This window comes from Camellia sinensis, chromosome 14 (assembly GCF_055761805.1).
Source record: "Camellia sinensis isolate YWXY chromosome 14, ASM5576180v1, whole genome shotgun sequence".
In the NCBI taxonomy this organism is placed as follows: Eukaryota; Viridiplantae; Streptophyta; class Magnoliopsida; order Ericales; family Theaceae; genus Camellia; species Camellia sinensis.
Window position 1 is genome coordinate 45931766 of NC_138974.1, and position 20376 is coordinate 45952141.

The 20376-nt window shown below is 42.1% G+C and overlaps 1 protein-coding gene across 1 annotated transcript; it reads left to right on the forward strand.

The window, feature by feature from the left end:
* The first annotated feature begins 12047 nt into the window (after positions 1–12047).
* Positions 12048–17422, forward strand: LOC145806951 (uncharacterized). The gene is made up of 4 exons (XM_082904821.1): positions 12048–12246; positions 16102–16432; positions 16526–16746; positions 16932–17422. The coding sequence occupies exons 1-4, from the start codon at positions 12048–12050 to the stop codon at positions 17420–17422; spliced, it is 1242 nt and encodes a 413-aa protein (XP_082760947.1).
* The last annotated feature ends 2954 nt before the right edge of the window (positions 17423–20376 follow it).

Genomic DNA, 20376 nt, shown 5'->3' on the forward strand with positions numbered 1-20376 from the left:
TTTGCCGAAAACACCAAAGAGTATGGATTCAATTTGGGTTGTTGTCGATAGGTTAACTAAGTCAGCACACTTTCTACCTGTTAAGACTACCTTTAACGCCAATCAACTTGCCTTGCTATATGTGAACGAGATTGTCAGACTTCATGGAGTGCCGATGTCAATTGTTTCAGACCGAGATCCTAAATTTGTTTCTAGATTTTGGCAGAGTCTACAGAGGGCTTTCGGAGCCGAGCTGAGATTTAGTACAGCCTTTCATCCCCAGACAGATGGGCAAACTGAGAGGACAATTCAGACGCTTGAAGATATGCTTAGACTTTGTGTGTTGGACTTCCAAGGAAGTTGGGAAACACATTTGCCCTTAGTAGAATTCGCTTACAATAACAGTTATCAAGCTAGCATTGGCATGGCGCCGTATGAAGCCTTGTATGGAAGAAAATGTAGGTCGCCGATATGTTGGACCGAAGTCGGAGACAGAGCTCTGCTTGGTCCCGAATTGATTCAAGTGACAACAGAAAAGATTAAACTTATCCAACAGAGGATTAGAACTGCCCAGAGCCGACAAAAGAGCTACGCCGATCAGAGAAGGAATGAGATTGAGTTCGAAATTGGGAATCATGTATTCCTAAAGGTTTCACCAATGAAAGGAGTTTCCAGATTTGGGACGAAAGGTAAGTTAGCACCTCGCTATATTGGGCCATTTGAAATTCTTGAGAGAATTAACCCCGTTGCCTACAGACTTGCTTTGCCGCCAGATTTGAGCCAAGTCCACAACGTGTTCCATGTTTCGATGTTGAGGAAGTACATTCGAGATCCACTGCATGTAATTGATCATTCCGAGATCACAGTTAATGAAGATTTGGGCTACGAGGAGAAGCCAACGAGAATTATTGACCGACAAGTGAGGAAATTGAGGAACAGATCGATACCAATGGTAAAGGTCGAGTGGAAGGAACATTATGGCATAGAAGCCACGTGGGAAAAGGAAGAGGATGTGAGAATCTGTTATCCAGAACTGTTCTTAGAGCAAGGTAATATAAGTTTGGGGACCAAACTTCCTTAAGGGGGGAAGGATGTAACAACCCCCACCTTACTCTTGTCATACTTGCATATATTCTTGCATGGTCTTGCTTGTTATTTTGTTTTGAAAGTTTTATCTTGCCTTGGTTTGCTATAGTTGCTTGCTTGATTTTGATCCTTGCTTGTGTGTGTGCGTAGCCGAGGTCATCTTGAGCTCAGTCCGCCTTTGACCCTTGTACTTAGAACTATCTTGAGACCTTGTTCAACCCCATCTTCACCTCGGGCATTCATTGCCGAGATGTCTTGCACATTAGTGAACCTTGTCTGCAGGCAGGTATGGCCTAGGCCGAGATGTGGCACACCCCGGCCAAGGTGTGGCACAGCTTAGTCAAGCGTCGTCCTCCCTAGCCGATGTCTTTGTTATCCTGTTGCCGGATCCTTGATTTGAGCCGATGTCATTTCTTGCCGATGTGTCTTACCCGAGCTTGCTGCATAAGCTTTGTCAGAGACTTGTCTTGTCCATCAATCACCTTTTTGGAGCTGAACCAATCCGATAACGCCACGTGTCCGAGCTGTTTGTTAAGGCAGCCGGCAGACCCTTAAACAAATCATTTTCCTTGTCTCAAACCTTTGTTTTAGAGAGAGAAGCTCTAGAGTTGAGGAAGAAGAGTTCTTGAGTGAGAATAGCCTTCCAAGCTTGATCCTTGTGGCTTAAACCGTTAGATCCGAGTTTTGAGGTTAGAATCTTGATCTCCTTTGGTTGTTCTTGCTGTATGTCTAGCTGCATTGCGTGATTGGGTTTGTTTTGCATACCATGCATCGTTTTGAAGTTGGTTTTGGAAAGAGAAAATGGTTTTCCATGTGTTCTTGAAAAAGGTCTCATTTTGATCGAAAAGTTTGGAACAAAAATCATGTTTTGTGTTTGTTCTTACATGCCTTTCTTTGATGGGTACCCAGGTCCATATATTTTGAACTCTTGGCATGAAAACTCAGATTTTTATAACAAGTTGTGAGCTTGCATCCATCTTTCAATGATCATGTTCTTCATATTCTTCAAAGGAAAACCCAGGTTTTTCCTGACTTCGTTTAGCGGAACCTCGGCTTAGTCCTGGGTGGTACCCAGTATGTTTCGAGAAACGGGAGCAGTGATTAAGCTCCCAGCTTGTTTTGTTTTGTCTTTGACTTGTCTCTGGCAAGAATGCCGAGATCATTTGCATGTACATATAGAGCTTGCTTTGAGAATGTGACTTGCCATGTGATTGTAGGTCCTTGATATTTGCTTGAGTCTACACCTGAAGAACTAGGTGAGTGGTATTTCTAATAAAGCTATGTTACACCTGCTTTTGATAAATCTTGTTTTGTTTGTTTTGACGTGGTATTTGCTAAGCATGAATAAATGGCCTTGTTTGATTGTTAACCTCGGAAAGTCCCTTGTGCTGGAGGACTCTAAACTTTCGCAGTACTATGTGTAAAGGATACGGTCCTTGTTAAATCGGGCTACGGGCCTAAGTAACACAAGTCCCTTGTGCTGGAGGACTCTAAACTTTTGCGGTACTAAGTATAAAAGGATACGGTCCTCGTTAAATCGGGCTACGGGCCTAAGTAACACAAGTCCCTTGTATTGGAGGACTTTAAACTTTCGCAATACTTTTGACCAAACGATTACGGATCGTACAGCTTATGATATTTGAATGATGAATACGGTTCATCCCTTGTTTCGCCGATGTTATGATATTTGAATGATGAATACGGTTCATCCCTTGTTTCGCCGATGTTATGATATTTGAATGATGAATACGGTTCATCCCTTGTTTTGCCGATGTTATGATACTTGAATGATGAATACGGTTCATCCCTTGTTTTGCCTATGTCAGTAAACATCTCTGGATACTTGTAATAATTGATTGATGAATACGGTTCATCCTTTGTCTTGTTAGAGTTCTGATGTGTTTCGTTTTGAAGGACCTCGGCTTTATTCATGCAAAACCTTTATTTTTAGTACCATTCACTGAGTTTTGTACTCACCCCTCTATATATATGTAGGTGATGAGCAGGACGGCGGCGACGCCTAGTTCGTTTTGGATGCTTGTTTTGGATTCGTGTATATGTCGGCCTTACTTTTGTATTTACGTCGGCGATGCCCTGTTTTGCATGTCGGCAAATCTTGAAAATCATGCTTCTTGACTTGTATTAGCTGTATTTTGTATATGTCGGCTCAAGAAGCCTTTTGATCAAGATGTAACATGTATTTTACCTTGTTGTATTTAAGTTATAAAGTTAATTGGAATGTTTGGCACTGCTTTGATCTACGCACAGCTCTTATGGACCACTTGTAATTGATTTATTGCTTCCGCATTTGTGAGCCCCCTATATCCATACTCTGATTGTGTTAAGTTTTGAAAAGTTGGCCTTCGGTAATTACGGATTACTGGCCATCACGGCACCAAACTACTAGGGGCGGTTTGGGGTCGTGACAAGTCCGGTCTCCGAGTTAGTCCGGTCATGGCATATTCTTGATAGATCGGTCAAGGCCTTGCTGCTCGGTAGCTTGGTCCCAACATGTCATGATTCATGCAAAGGAGAACCGAAATGAGAAGTAAAAGGAAGGACCGAACTAAGGATAGTTCGGCCTACTTTGTGGCTCAGCATGGCCAGTTTTACTTCGGTCAATTCGTAGTTCGGCCGCGGTAAAAACCATCCCACTTGGTTTAAGCAGTGGGGGGGTGTAAAAGGATAAGCATTATCCTTTAGAAGTATGAATCCTAGGAGGACTCTGCATGGAGGAATAAAAGTCCTACTAAGATTGTGCCACACGAAACCTATAAAAGCTCACAAGCATCACCTTGGAGGAGGTAGCATAACACAACCTACAATTTTGCTTCTTGAATACATTGAGCTTTGTCTATTTGTCAAGTTTTCTGACTTAGGCATCGGAGAGGTTTCCGACACACACCCGCCGGCTAGCTCACGTTTGTGTTTTCAGGTGACAAAGCGACGTCGTACGGAGGAGCGTGGACTTAGTCAACAGGATTATACGAGGAGAATTATTTCTTCCCCGTACAATTGGCGCCGTTTGTGGGAAATACAGACAGAACAAAACCTCTTGATTAAAGCTTCTCCCCTTTACGATCAATGGCACACATTGAAGAATTGCCGCAATCCGCCGTCGATGGGCTAACTCTAGAAGGGGGCGCAAGGCGTGAAGGATTACCCTCTGTCCCTCCCATGGCGGACTTGGAGCCCCAACAACATAACACTAGGAGGGATACAAGGGGGAGGCGAACTAGCAGCCCCCGTCACTCTCGTTCGCAAAGTCCTGACAGACAAAGGCGGAGGATTGACCCTCAAGCTCTAGAAGATCGCGTGAAAGAGCAAGATGAATTGATAAGAAAGATGGTGGCGGACATGGAGGCCTTGAAACGCCAGATGAAGAAAAAAGAAGTGGCGACAGGAGAGGGGCGCAAAAACAAGACGCCCCCTCGCCACTCAGAAAATCGTAGTAGGAATACTACACCCTCACAAGGAGAGAGTAGAAGCCTCAGGACAGGCGATACTCAATCATGGTCTTCCAGAACTCGTCACTCCAGGTCTGAGAGGACGAGGTCTGAAAGATCATACACTGAAGGAAGCACATACTGGCCCTCTCATTCGCATCAAACTAGATCTAGACAGACGAAATTACCCAGATCATCCGACTTACGAACCGTGCTCGAAGAGAAAGCACGATGCAAGGAGGATGCCAGGGCGCGGGATCCGCACAGAGTTTCTGCCTTACAGCGGTTGGCTCCTCGGACGTATGGAAGCGTCGAGGTTGGAATGCCAATACCGCGCCTAGCCTACGAACCAACGGACAAAGCATTGGCAAGACTACAGACTTCGCCGTTTGTTCCAACGATCAAAAACGCGCCCCTACCATCAGGCTTCCTTCAGCCGAAATTCACCACATATGAAGGGAAGACGGACCCGTACTCACACTTAAGCCACTTTCGCCAAGTCATGGCCGTTTACAGGCGAAACGAGGCCTTAATGTGCATACTCTTCCCGTCTAGCCTTGGCGACCTAGGCTTGACTTGGTTCGAGAAACTTCCTGAGGGCAGCATAGCCTCTTGGGCACAATTGGCAGAAGCGTTCGTAACAAGGTTCCGAACGAACACTAAAACCCCGGTGGAGATCGACCAGCTACTCTCCATCGACATGGGCGAAAAAGAGACCCTAAGATCCTACAACAGTCGCTACTGGGAGACATTTAATCTGATTGGGGACTGCCCCGCCAATCTCACCATTGCACAGTATAAAAGAGGCCTTCCAGTTGGGAACAGACTAAGGGACTCGATCACCATGACGCCACCCCTCACTATGGAAGCCCTGATGGAAAGAGTGCATCAGCACATCAGGGTAGAAGAGGATGGCGCACGAGCAAAAGAAAAATCTAGTGCGACCGCAGTACCAGAAAAGAAGACCTTAGCAAAGGTCAATACAGTAGATCGTCAGAGCAAAAACGGGCGTGGCAGACGAGATAACGGAGAAGACCCGGATAAAAGATGGTTGAGAATCCGCACTGCCATAACCACGGTGTTCAAGAAACCGATATATCGGATTCTTAGCGAAATAAGAGATGAGCCTTTCGTCAAGTGGCCAGCCAAGTTAGGAGAAGCCCATAAGGACTATGACGAAAGATCGCGGTGCACCTTCCACCAAGAAAAGGGACACCGCACGGAGAATTGCACACCATTGAGACAACACCTGGAAGAGTTAGTGGCAGCGGGCCACTTGGACAAATACATTGAAGGAGGGACGCAACCAGCCCCCCAGGATCACAATAACCCCAACAGAATGCCAATCGACGCCCCACCTCAAGGCATTATCAATGTAATACATGGAGTCTTTGAACCTGAGCGTGTATGCGAGCTCAGGGGATCAATTAAGAAGGCTGAACACTTTAGAGAGGTGTTAAGTGCCCAACCTGCCATCAAGAAGGGAAAGACAGAGGCAACAAACGTCATGTCTTTTTCAGATAAGGACCTGGATCGAATATACTGTCCTCACAATGATGCTCTGGTCGTCACTCTCCGAGTCAAGGATTTTGACGTCAAGCGGATTCTGATTGACCAGGGTAGTTCATGTGAGATCATGTACTACGAAACATTCAAACAACTGAAGCTACAAGACAAAGACTTGGTGCCTGTCGTATCTCCCTTAATTGGATTCAACTCCATGCCAGAATGGCCCGTTGGCAAGATAATTCTTCCGGTCAGAGCAGGAAGCGTAACAAAACAAGTGGAGTTCTGGGTATTGAAGGTCCCCTCCACTTACAACATCATCTTGGGCAGAACGTGGCTACACGCCATGCGTTCGGTGGCGTCATCCTACCACCAGGTAATGCGGTTCCCCAACGACACCGGTATAATTGAAGAAGTCTATGGAGATCAGATCATGTCAAAACAATGTTTCGCCACGGTAAATGGCAGCCGTGCTGCCAAAGGATACGCTCATTCGGTAGAAGAACTTGAAAGCAATGAACTATTCACGGACGTCGGCAAAGAGGCTGATCAAAAAGCGGTGGAGGACTTAGTGGAGGTAAAAATAGATGAGAAGAACCCGGATAAGTTCTTCTTGCTTGGCTCATCGTTGTCCAGCGCTGAGAGATTAGAGGTCTTGGAATTCTTGAACTCTAACATCGAAGTGTTTGCCTGGACGCCCTATGACATGCAGGCATTGATCCAAACTTCATCAGTCACCAACTCAATGTCCACCCATCCGCCAGACCGGTCATTCAGCGCACACGCAGATCGGCACTCCACCACGCCGAAATAGTGGGGGAAGAAGTAGGCAACCTACTGGAGGCAGGAGCAATTAAAGAAGTGCACTACCCAAGATGGATCTCCAACACAGTCGTAGTGCTAAAGAAAAATGGCAAATGGCGAGTCTGCGTCGACTACAAAACAGTCAACAAGGCGTGCCCAAAAGACAGCTTTCCTCTACCGCGGATAGATCAACTAGTGGACCTAACGGCGGGGCACAACCGACTTAGCTTTCTGGATGCATATAGAGGCTATCACCAAATCGCCATGCATGAACCAGACCAGGAGGTCTCATCTTTTACAACTCCAAGAGGATTATACTGTTACAAGGTCATGCCCTTTGGCCTGAAGAACGCAGGGGCAACATTCCAACGGATGGTCACCAAGATGTTTGAACCATTGTTAGGCAGAATAATGGAAGCTTACATTGACGACATGGTGGTCAAAAGCAAGGATGAGAATGACCATCTTAAGGACCTAGGTGAGATGTTCCAGATCTTGAAGAAACACAAGTTGCGCCTCAATGCGTCCAAGTGTGCATTCGGAGTAGGATCTGACAAATTCCTGGGCTTCCTCGTGACCAACCGAGGTATAGAGGCAGACCCCTCTCAAATCAAGGCAATCCAAGATCTGAAGAGACCAAACTCAGTAAAAGAAGTGCAGCATCTCATCGGCATGGCAGCTGCACTCAACCGGTTCATAAGCAGGTCGTCAGACAGACTACGACCATTTTTTCATGCCTTAAAAACCAAGTTTGAGTGGGATGAAGAATGCGACCAAGCTCTGAAAAGCTTGAAGGAGTATATGTCTTCCCCACCACTGCTCGTTACCCCAGTACCTGGTGAAGAACTCTTCTTGTATCTGGCAGTCTCTCAGCACGCAGTTAGCGCAGTGTTGGTTCGTGCACAAGGAATTCAACACTTGCCCATCTATTATGTCAGCAAGACATTGCTGGGAGCCGAAACAAGGTATTTGCCACTGGAAAAACTGGCATTAGCCTTAATGATGGCCTCCAGGAAATTGGCACACTACTTTCACGCCCACACTATAGTCGTCCTCACAGCTTTCCCACTAAAAGCTTTGTTTGAGAGGGCAAACTTTTCTGGGCGAATTTTGAAGTGGGTAGTAGAGTTGGGACAATTCGACATCAAGTTCCAACCCAGGACCGCAATAAAAGCCCAATCTTTGGCAGACTTCGTCGCAGAGTTTACTCCTGGAAGTCATCATATCTGCCCAGTCGACTTAACTGACACAACCGAACTAGGGACGGAAGTTGACACCGGAATAGCGCAACCCCTAGTAGAAGGTACTCAGTCAAACTCCAAGGCAGACCAGACTAAGGACAACAAGGAAGAAACGAACCAAGGCTCACCAACAGTACAATCAGATGGCGAGGGGCAAACAGCAAGCATGGACCTTGAAGAAAACACCATTCTTGACCCCATGACATCATCTGACCCCTCCACGTGCTGGAAGTTGTTCGTTGGAGAGATGTGGAAGCTCTTTGTGGATGTAGCATCCAACCGGCATGGAGCAGGGCTTGGCATAGTCCTCATCTCCCCAGACGGCCTGGTTGTTGAGCAAGCAATCAACCTTGGCTTCCCAGCATCAAACAACGAAGCGGAGTATGAAGCGCTTCTCGCAGGACTCAAATCAGCATACTACATGAAGGCCACCGAACTAATGGTTTACAGCGACTCACAGCTGGTGGTAAATCAAATTTCTGGCGACTATGAAGCAAAGGATGATAGGATGGCCAAGTATCAAGAGTTGGTCAGAACAGAAATCAAGAAATTTGAGGTAGTAAGGATAGAGCAAATCGGCAGGGAGGAAAACGGCAGAGCAGACGAACTAGCAGGCTTCGCCTCAATGGCAGATTCCTCCATATCTCATCTACTACTAATCGACTACCTACCTAGACCAAGCATAGAAGACCCCGAAGCATAAGAGGTATGTTGCGCAGAACTGGGCCCCTCTTGGATGGATCCCATCATCCTATTCTTAAAAGACGGCATCCTACCAGAAGAGAAAAAAGAAGCCAACAGAATAAGAGCGAAATCGCAGCGATTTTGGCTCTCCCCATCCTTAGCATTATACAAGAAGTCATTCTCAGGACCCTACCTAAAGTGCGTACATCCTAGCAAAGTAGAAGCTTTTTTGTACGAGATACATGAAGGGGTGTGTGGAAGCCATCAAGGCAGAAGATCGTTAGCTTACAGGGCCATTTCACAAGGTTACTGGTGGCCATACATGCAAGCAGACTCAGAGAAATATGTAAAGAAGTGTGAGAAATGCCAAAAATTCGCACACCAAATTCATCAACCAGCAAGAGAACTCCTACCATTGACCAGCCCATGGCCTTTCACAATGTGGGGCTTGGATATAGTAGGACCGCTTCCAACAGCACCCGGCGGCAGGAAATTCTTTCTCGCAGTAACAGACTACTTCACAAAGTGGGTAGAAGCAGAAGCATTGGCATCAATCAAGGAAAAAGATGTGAAGAAGTTCGTCTGGCAAAACATTATCACTCGATTTGGCATACCAAAAGCCCTAATCTCAGACAATGGTACTCAGTTCTACGACAGAATCTTCAGAGGCTTTTGTGAAGAATACAAGATAGAGTTCTACAATTCTACACCGGCATATCCTCAAGCAAATGGCCAAGCAGAAGCATCAAATAAAGTCGTCTTGGATGGACTTAAGAAAAGACTAGAGAAGGCAAAAGGCAAGTGGGCGGACGAACTTCCTCATGTTTTATGGGCTTACCGCACCACACCTCGACGATCAACAGGAAAAGCGCCATTCTCCTTAGCATACGGAATAGAAGCAGTAATCCCACTGGAAGTTGGCCTCCCCACAATTCGAAGCGAAAATTTTGATCCAGACTTAAATGAAGAAGCCATAGCATTGGAACTCGACCTTGCGGAAGAAAGAAGAGAAAGGGCACTGGTTCACATTGCTTCATACCAACAAGAATTAATTAGAAAATACAACAAAAAGGTGCATCCAAGACAATTCAAGATCGGCGATTGGGTGCTGCGCAAAGTAATGGGAAACACCTTGGTACCAGGAGATGGCAAGTTAGGGCCAAATTGGGAAGGTCCTTACAAAGTGGTTGGATTAGCAGGCAAAGGAGCATACCACCTAGAAGACAAGGACGGCAAAGCAATCCCTAGACCATGGAACACGGCCAATCTCAAGTTGTTTTATTTTTAGCTTTTTTTTTTCTTTCAAACATGTAATTTCTTCTTTTTTCTTAATAAGACAACCAATTCTTTTTCAGCATGAGTTGATCTTTGTAAAAGTCCGTTTTAGTAAAGATAGGAATATTGCAAACTGTTTGTTCTAAGTTAGCTGGAAAAAACTAACTTAGAGGTTGGCTGGAATAAACCAACACCCTTCCTAAGTCCAGGATAAGGATCCAGGCTGCAGGACGTTTGGTCGGAATAACCAAACAATGTTCTAAGTTAGTTGGAAAAAACTAACTTAGAGGTTGGCTGGAATAAACCAACTCTTAGTACTCTTCAGCCGAAGTATGAGTATGGCTGAAGAGTGGTTGGCTAGAATAAACCAACTCTTAGTGCTCTTCAGCCGAAGTATAAGTATGGCTGAAGAGTGGTTGGCTGGAATAAACCAACTCTTTGTACTCTTCACCCGAAGTATGGGCACGGCTGAAGAGTGGCTGGCTGGATTAAACCAACTCATTGTACTCTTCAGCCGAAGTATGGGCATGGTTGAAGAGTGGTTGGCTGGATTAAACCAACTCTGAGTACTCCACAGCCGAAGTAATTATTTCGGCTAGGGAGTGGTTGGCTGATAAGCATAGTTAGTTTAACCATTTAAAACCGAAACGGCAGTTGGAACAATAGAAGACATTACAAGTGCAAGCACACATCAAAAACCGGAGTAAGAGTTCAAACAAAATTTTCATTCATTAAAAAGCAAGTACAGAGGGGCATAGCCCGGTTACAAAGACAAAAGATAACCCAAAAAAAAAAAAAAGTGCAAAATCAAGAGAAAAGATCTTCAATTTCGGCGTCGAAGGCAGCATCGGCATCAACATGAAGATCGGTTTCGGGCGGGAGCTCGCTTTCAATCGCAAGAGTGGTTTTGGTCGGAACCACAGTTTCAACTGGTTGTTCAATAGACAGAGTCTTCATCAGAGTCTGAGCCTTCAAGGAACTGCTGTTGTATGGCATTTGCATACTCCACAAGGGAGTTCGGTATGAAGTAGGCTGGAGGGTTGAAAACCTCGGTCTGTGGATCATGACCGAGCTTCTCAACGGCTCCCCTCCAGCCGCACTTAAAGAACAGATCCTTGGCGGCCTCACACTGCTTGGCATATACATCTTCTGCCTTCTTGAAGCCTCTCTTTTCGGCCTCTTTTGCGCTCTCCTTCGCTTGGGATATTTCGGCATCTTTCTTCCTCTCAAGCTTTACCAGCTCACGCAGGTACTTGTCCTTCAGAGCAATGGCAGCCTTCTACTTTTCAGCTTCGACCGAACTAACCAGTCCGGTCAGTCTGCCGATCTCACCTTGTAGCTTGGCCATTTGCTTTCTGGCCTCCTCTAGCTCGGTTGCTTTTGCTTCAGCCTCTGCCGCGGCCTGCCTTGTTATTTTCTTAAGCTCCAGCACTTTCCTATGAGTGATTTGGTTTTTCTGAATGGCCTGACAAAGCAAAGATTTCCCTTTAGCCGAAGTAAAAGTTGAAAAAAGAAAAGTAGACAGAGAGGCGACCGAAGCCACTTACCAGAATCATGGATTTTGTCGTTGACCGGATGGCCTTTAGTTCGGTGTTCAGTTGTTTTTGGTAGTGCTCCATGTCTTTGGGGAGGCACACACCCTTGGCCAGATTGAAGGCCAACTGATGGTCTTTTTCAGCAACAATCGAGTCCGAGGCTTGGATGTCTCGGTTGTTGAAAGTAAGTTTCAGTGTCCAGCACCCGGTCGTTCGGTCAGAGGGCTCCGGTTGGGGGCTCGGTGGTAAGCTCGGTGGAAGAGCGGGTTCTTCTTCATCGACCAAAGTTTGTTCGGTTTCGGCAGTCCGAGCTCGCTTGGTTCGGCGGGAAGAGGACGGCTGTTGAGTGGGGAGGGCCACAACAGCAGGCTGCGATTGGCTGGGTGGCGTTACTTCGGGCCTGGTTGTCTCGGTTAAAAGGGCCCTGACTTTATTCTTTTTTGCCATCTCTTCTTCAGCTGTAAGTGGGACTAGTCTAATCTCGGGCAAGGATGGGTCCGATTCTGGGGCGTCTTCAAGAAGGAAGTCAGTTACTCTGGCTTTCCGGCGACCGCTGTATCGGTAGGTCGACTCAAATTGCAGCAATTTGGCCCAGCAACGTTCTGGATATCGTAGTGCGGCTCGCAAAGTTGCAAGGTTTGGATAACTGTATAAGGAATGAAGGTGGGCAGAATCTGCGAAAGAAGAACTGTTAGTTTGGTTGATACACTAACAAACCGAAATAAAAAAATGCAAGGAAGAAGACCGAAGTTAAATTACCGGGCTCTCCTTTTTTCCAATTTATAGGTCGGCCAGGAATTTGGGCTTGAAAATCCTCAAAGTTCCCAGAGACCCAGAAAAAATCATCGTCATTTACGTCTTTGTCCGGTGTATATTTAATTATCTTCTCTCGGCGGCGACGTATTCTAAGGTAATAAACCCACCCATCCTCTTTTGAGCCAATGGAATATTGATGAAAGATTTCGGCCAGGCCAAGGTTTAGGCCGGCTTGACGGTTCAGTTCGGCTATTCCCATAATGATGCGGTAGGAGTTAGTAGATAGTTGGGTTGGGCATAGTCTGGTTTGCCTAAGGAACTCGCAAATCAATGGCTGGACTGGAAACCGTAGTCCGGTTTCTATAATGGATAAAAGGGTGAAGGGGACGAAGCCTTCATTGTCCCATGGAATGACGTCTTTTTCGGCCAAGACCAGATGGACGTCATCAGGTATTTGGTAGTCCTTCCTGAATTCGGCTAGGCCGCCCGGAGTATTTACTAAGTATCTATACTTCCCCATCTATCGTATAATTTAAGAATAAGTTATGTCGGTGCAAAAATTGTGCTCAGTAGCTCGGTTGAGCGCACGCAGGAGTGCCTGGGCAACCTAAGTCTGCAAAGTAGAAAACACAGGGGTTAAGCACAGATCATTGGACCGTGCTACAAATTAAAAGCGAGGTAAAAGAGTCCTACTTCGGCTTTATGGACAGGTTTTATCTCGGTTCAACCAAAGTGCTTGGTGGCTCGGTTTTTAGCAAGGTTCTTATTAGCAGGCATCTCGGCATACTAGCTTTAGAAACAATTTTGTTAGACCGGTTCATCGTCTAGGGGCAGTTTTCTGAGTTCGGTCTAAAAAAACTAAGAAAGCTGGTTCAGCCCCAATGGCCTAAATCGGTTGAACTATGAGTTTTGTTACTTCGGTTAAGCCACTAGGGGCAGCTTTCTGCGTTTGGTTTAGAAACTAGGAAAGCTGGCTTAGCCCCAAAGGCTTAGCTCGGTTGAAGACCGAGGTTCCTTATTTATTAAAGTCAAACTTCGTTCGGTGGGCTTATATCGGCTAGAGTTATTCAGGAGTTGATAATCTACTGAAACTACTGATTTCTGGAGTTCTAGTTCGGTTATTATCTAAAGTGATCTACCTATATAGGACAAACAGTATCCTAGTTCGGTTGCTACTTGATTTGGGATTCAAGACTAATTTTCTACAGAATTGGTCTTACACGCATAAGTTCTGCTAATGTTTTTTCAAGGAAGTACTGAGGCGAAGTAGAAATGGAAAAAAATATATTTTGCAAAAATACAGTAAACAAAACGCATAGAACAAATGCACAAAACAAACAGAACAGGGAAGATGGATCTGTTTACCAGATTAAAGAAGGGAGAGCTGGAGACGAAAACAGTGGCAGCAAATGAAGAACACAAGCTTGGTAGTTGGAAAAGCAGAGGCACGAAGAGAGAAGATGAATAGAATAGGTGATTGATCCAAGAATGAAAGGGCTGTTTTGTGAAAAGGGAGAGAGGGAAAAAAAGCGAGAACTGTTCAAAATTTTCGTGGTACGAGGGCGGCGTGACAGTTGCTCACAGCCTATCAGAGCCTGCCACGTGTCATTGGTAAGTGAAGCGTTACAGTCAGTGATTGAAGAGACGTTTTGACCGGACAAGCGGAACCCGGAGTAAAGCACGTTCGGCTAGAGAGGCTAAAGGAGGTTTTTTAGTTCGGCTGGAAAGGCTTAAAAACGTTAGCTCGGCTGGTCACTAGGTAATCCCAATCATGTTGTGCAGATGGAATTAAGGGGCAATTGAGAGGGTAATTTTTGGTGAAAATTGGGCCGAGCTATGAGATGGACTTCATGGCCCAAAGTACGACGGACTGGGTAAAATGGGCCGAGAAGTTACTCCGGCCCAAGAGAAATAAAGTTACTTTGGCACAGGAGTTGTGAAGCTACTTCGGTTTGGACGACTTGGAGTTAGTCCGGTCTCCGAGTTAGTCCGGTCATGGCATATTCTGGATAGATCGGTCAAGGCCTTGCTGCTCGGTAGCTTGGTCCCAACATATCATGATTCATGCAAAGGAGAACCGAAATGAGAAGTAAAAGGAAGGACCGAACTAAGGATAGTTCGGCCTACTTTGTGGCTCAGCATGGCCAGTTTTACTTTGGTCAATTGGTAGTTCGGCCGCGGTAAAAACCATCCCACTTGGTTTAAGCAGTGGGAGGGGGTGTAAAAGGATAAGTATTATCCTTTAGAAGTATGAATCCTAGGAGGACTCTGCATGGAGGAATAAAAGTCCTACTAGGATTGTGTCACACGAAACCTATAAAAGCTCACAAGCATCACCTTGGAGGAGGTAACATAACACAACCTACAATTTTGCTTCTTGAATACATTGAGCTTTGTCTATTTGTCAAGTTTTCTGACTTAGGCATCAGAGAGGTTTCCGGCACACACCCGCCGGCTAGCTCACGTTTGTGTTTTCAGGTGACAAAGCGACGTCGTACGGAGGAGCGTGGACTTAGTCAACAGGATTATACGAGGAGAATTATTTCTTTCCCGTACATTTATCTTTAGAATATTATGATATATATATGTCAGTCACTACCATTTAATGTTTTTTCATATAAATAGTATTGTTAAACATAGAACGTAGCTCAATACAATCCCTTTGTTCTACTAATACAAAAATAAACTTCTTCTTTTATGTAATTTTAGTATGTAGTTGTACAACGCGAAAATGCGAAAATGAAGATTATGTGCTGACCAAGAAGATGTAGATCAATCTTTGGTTAAAAGTACAAAACAATTTACTTTAAAACTTTTAATTTCTGTTCAAACATTCGTTCTACACATATTTACCCATAACTTATATAAAAGAAAAGAACATTAAAATGCTAACCTTTTACATATATACTTTATTCCTCTGCTTACAAAAAAACAAAGACTTGAAAAAAATAGAAGACTGCGAGAGGCATATGCTCAAAAGAAACAATATCTACTTTCATAAGCCGAAAACTCTATTGGTATTATTTTTCCTTTAAATCAAGATTAGTTATCTTACTACTAATCATATCATCTCTAGTAAATCTAACATATTTGCCAAATTAATTACTGGTACATTCCATAGACATCCATCGAGATAAAAAAAAGGAAACGCACATCATCAACAAAAAATAGAGATTTATTGATTCAAGGAAGCAACTCAAATCATCAACAATTCCGTATAGGTAATTGATAACAAAAAATATTGAACGTGATTACATAATAAAATAATAATTTTAAAATCATATGAAAAACATTTCATTTAGTTTCTTTATTTTTCTTCTTATTTTTATTAGGAAATCATATTTCAATTGTTCAAACCGGTTTTGTTACATGTCATGACAACAGAGGGAAATCCCACATAAGTTATTTCGGTATTTATGAAAAAGGTTTGAATCTTATTCCTTTTATATAAATCATCTAATAGAATTATAGCAACAAATCTAACATTAATGCAAATTAATTTTCATAGGTTCCACTTTCGGAACAAATCATCGCTCAAAACCTTATGCAGGTTGATTCTAAATTTAAATTCTTTTACAAATTAATTTCTTTGCTAAACTTTCTAAATAACAAAATTATATCTTCCGCTTCATAGAAAATTGTAATTCGCAAATATGGAAGGCTTCTAACAAGAAAACAGATGGCATCCAACTCAACCCACCATGTTACCACTACAAAGACCTTGCAACTTCTGTGGTGCGAAGAAGTTTTACCTTGAGCTTAATAGCTTTTGTTATATGGGTGGATAAGTCTCTTTGGTTTCTAGTAACTATCCTCCAAAACTTGATTGGTTATATACATCTAACTTGGACGAAGCAAAAGAATTTTGTATCTATGTTCGAACATATAACAATTCCTTTGCTTTCACATCTTTTAGAGTCAAATATGACAAGGAATTGTGTTGGAGAAATAAAGGAATCTATACATTCAGGATACAAGGTCAAGTTTATCACTTCATTAATGAGCTTACATCTTCTGATGAAAATCTTAGTCATCTACAGCTCTACTTTTATGACACTGATCATGAAATCCAAAACAGAACGAAATCTTCAGAAAAGCTAAATCCTGTTATTCTTGAAAGGTTCGTAAAGATTTCACATTTGAATCCATATTCAATCTTCCTCAGGAGATTAGAACATATATATCATTTGAACTCTGTATAAATTATTATTAGATCTGATGTATCTTTAGATCAGAGAGTCTACAATCAACATTCAGCCTTACAAGTGGCAGCAATTTGGTCTGAAAATGATGTCTTAACCAAAGAAATCTCAAGAGATATTGTTGTTCATCAAATTTCTGGTCATAGTGAAAAAGTTCAATGGTATTTTGGATGTTATGACCCATTACAATATCTATTGTTTTTTCCATATGGTGAATCTAGATGGCATTATGGTATTGAAAGAGTTAACAAAAACCAAACAAAAATCACATGCCATCAACAATCTATTCTTAGTGTTCATCAAGCTACTACTGCTTCAGACCTTTCATAAAAGAAGCCCAAGGTAAATAGATCCTCTCCTTATCAATTAAATAGTATTCAAAATTTTTTACTCATAACTAAAAAAAATTTATTTCAGTGTTTCAGAAACAAAAGAATAAGAAAACTACCATTTCTTGTCATGAATACTACTGCTACAAGCTCCAAATACGACCCAATGATTCTTCAATCTTACTCCACTCTGGTCATCTCTTTCAGCAGTATTATGTTGATATGTATGTCAAGATTGAAACATCTAGACTTCAGTTCTTTCGAAACAAACAAAGAGAAATTAGGGCTGATTTGTATCAAGGAATCATAAACAGTGTCACAATAGGTGAAGGTAGAGGTTCAAAGATTGGTCACAAGGTTATACTACCACCGTCATTCATAGGTAGTCCAAGAGATCTTAGACGTCGATATGTTGATGCAATGGCTTTGGTCCAACGATTTGGCAAACCTGATATCTTTCTTATAATGACTTGTAATCCAGCATGGCCAGAGATTAAAGCCGAGTTAGGACCTAATGAGGAAGCTCAAAATAGACCAGATTTAACCTCTCGTGTTTTAGAGCAAAAATGGAACAACTGAAGGATGACATCATAAAACATCAAATCTTTGGAAAAGTCGTTGCATATGTCTTTATCATTGAATTTCAAAAGAGAGGTCTTCCACATATGCATCTATTGTTAATTCTAGCAATTGGACAAAAGCCTTTATCTCCTGATACTTATGATTCAATTGTATCTGCTGAACTTCCTGATAAAAAAAACATCCTCATTTGTTTTCTATGGTGGTAAAACACATGATGCATGGACCTTGTGGTGAAATGAATCCAAACAATATTTGCATGAAGAATGAAAAATGCAAAAATCATTATACTAAAAATTTTGAACCTATAACAAGCTCTTCTAAAGACTCATACCCAATATACAAGCGTTGTGCTGATGGTAATCAAGTGAAAATCAGAGGACAAATTTTGGATAATCGTTGGGTAGTTCCGTACAATCCATAGCTTCTTGCCAAATATGATTGCCACATCAATATTGAAATTTGTTCAACAATCAAAGCTGTCAAATATTTGTACAAGCATATTTACAAAGGCCATGATAAAATTGCGTTCCATATTGTTCGAGAAAATCAATCAGAAATCATAGATGAAATCCAACAATTTCAGTCCGCAAGATGGATTTCACCTCCAGAGGCAATGTGAAGAATTTAAGCATTCTCTTTGAATGACATATACCCGTCAATAATCCATTTTCAAATCCACCTTGAACACCAACAATTTGTTACTTTCAATCCTTCAGATGACCTAAATTATGTGTTAAATGATCCCATCCGTTCGAAAATAATGTTGACTGAATTCTTTTTGGTGAACAAGACAAATGAAAAGGCAAAGCTCGGAAAATATTTATATAAGGAATTCTCTGAACATTTTGTTTGGTGGCAGCAAGATAGAATGTGGATTGAGCGAAAAAAGGGCAATGTTATTAGGCGCATTGTCACAGCACAATTTGCACAAAGTGAAAGATATTACCTTAGGTTACTTCTAAACAACATCAGAGAGCCTACATCATTTGAATCCTTGAGAACCATAAATGAAAGAAAAGCAAAAACTTTTCGGGAAGCTGCCCTTTTCTGTGGTCTCTTATAATCAGACAACAATCTTGAACAATGCTTAGAAGAAGCAATCTCTTACCAAATGCCTTACTCTCTAAGAAGCTTGTTTGCAACCATTCTCATTCATTATGCTCCTAATAATCCAAAGTAGTTGTGGGAAAAATTCAAAGACTACATGGCAGAGAATTATGCCAAAGCAACAAATCTTTCAAAAGAAGAAATTTTCAAAAAAGTTCTACAAAGCATAAATTCAACTCTTCAATCAATGGGCAAAGATATCAAAGATTTCAATATTTTCTCTGACAACATGATCTCATCTGATATTCGAGATACCTGCCACGAAATTGAAGAAAAAATGAATGTTGTTGTTTCTGAAGCTGATTACCAGTCTATTTCCCTATTATCCTCAGAACAAAAAGTAGCATTTGACAAAATCTTAAATAGGGTCTACTCAGGAAATCAAGGGTGTTTTTTCATACATGGTCTTGGAGGCATTGGTAAGACCTTTTTATACAAGGCATTGTTGGCAACAATTAGATTCAAGAATTACATTGCTCTTGCAACAACAATATCTGGAGTAACAACCTCTATTCTCCCAAGAGGCCGCACAACCCATTCTCGTTTCAAAATACCTATAGACGTTGAAACATATAAATCTTGCAACATAGGTAAACAAACTGGGCTTGCAAATCTTTTGAGAACTGCAAAACTAATCATTTAGGATGAGGCACCTATGGCCAAGAGGCAAAACATTGAGGCATTGAATGATATGCTGAAGGATATCAATGAGTCAAAATTACTCTTTGGAGGCAAAGTTGTAGTTTTGGATGGTGATTTTCGACAAATACCACCAGTCATTCCCAAAGGAACAAAATATGATTCAATTGATGCTAGCTTGGTCAATTAAGAATTATGGAAATCTTTTGAGAAAGTAAAGTTGACTGAAAATATGCGAGCAAGGCATGATCCTTCCTTCAGCAATTACTTATTGCGCATTGGCAATGGATCTGAATCGGTCAATGATCAAAACAAAGTCAAATTACCAGCATCAATGATAATTTCCAACAAATTTTCAAATGCTGAAAATTCTATCAAAAACTTGATTCAAAAGGTGTTTCCAAATCTCAAGAACTACTCAGAAGATCCAATTTCAATGATTAATTATGTTGTGCTCACTCCAAAAAATGATTGTGTACAAGAAATAAATGATTTGTTGATCAAACAATTCTCAACAAAAGGTAGATTATATACAAGCATCGACAAAACAATCGATCCAAATGATCAAGGACAATATGAAGACTTCTTGAATTCTCTTAAACCAAATGGTCTCCCACTTGATCATTTAGAATTGAAAATCAATAGTCTAATCATGACTTTACGAAACATAGATCCTTCAATAGGCTTGTGCAATGGAACGTGAATTATTTGTCGAGATCTCAAAGATTTCATCATTTGTGCTAAAATTGCTATTGGGGATCGGAAAGGACAAATGATTTTCATACCACGAATACCATTGCAACCCTCAGATCAACAAAAATATCCAGTTCAGTTTACTAGAACACAATTCCCAGTAAAGTTGTGTTTTGCCATGACAATAAATAAAGCACAAGGCCAAACATTACAAAAAGTAGGTTTTTACCTACGAGAGCCAATATTCTCCCATGGACAACTTTATGTTGCTCTATCACGAGCTACAACTACTGCAGATGTTAAAGTTCTTATTCCACTAACAAATCAATGTGATTTGGATAACAATATCACAAAAAATGTTGTTTATGAAGAACTACTAACACTTGCAGACTGTATATAATTCATTTTTTTGTTGTAAATTTTTGGTAAATTTCATCTTATGTAATGTAATCTTAACTTTATTTGTATTTATTATAATTATCTATTATCCTTATAGTAAGTTCTTACTAAAT

What these genes read in the sequence shown, in the direction of transcription:
- LOC145806951 (XM_082904821.1), top strand. Translation starts at nt 12,048, where the DNA reads ATGGGTCCGATTCTGGGGCGTCTTCAAGAAGGAAGTCAGTTACTCTGG. An exon ending in GAATCTGCGAAAGAAGAACT is followed by an intron (nt 12,247 to 16,101) that starts GTTAGTTTGGTT and finishes TGGGTGGATAAG; the next exon opens with TCTCTTTGGTTTCTAGTAAC. An exon ending in AATCCTGTTATTCTTGAAAG is followed by an intron (nt 16,433 to 16,525) that starts GTTCGTAAAGAT and finishes AATTATTATTAG; the next exon opens with ATCTGATGTATCTTTAGATC.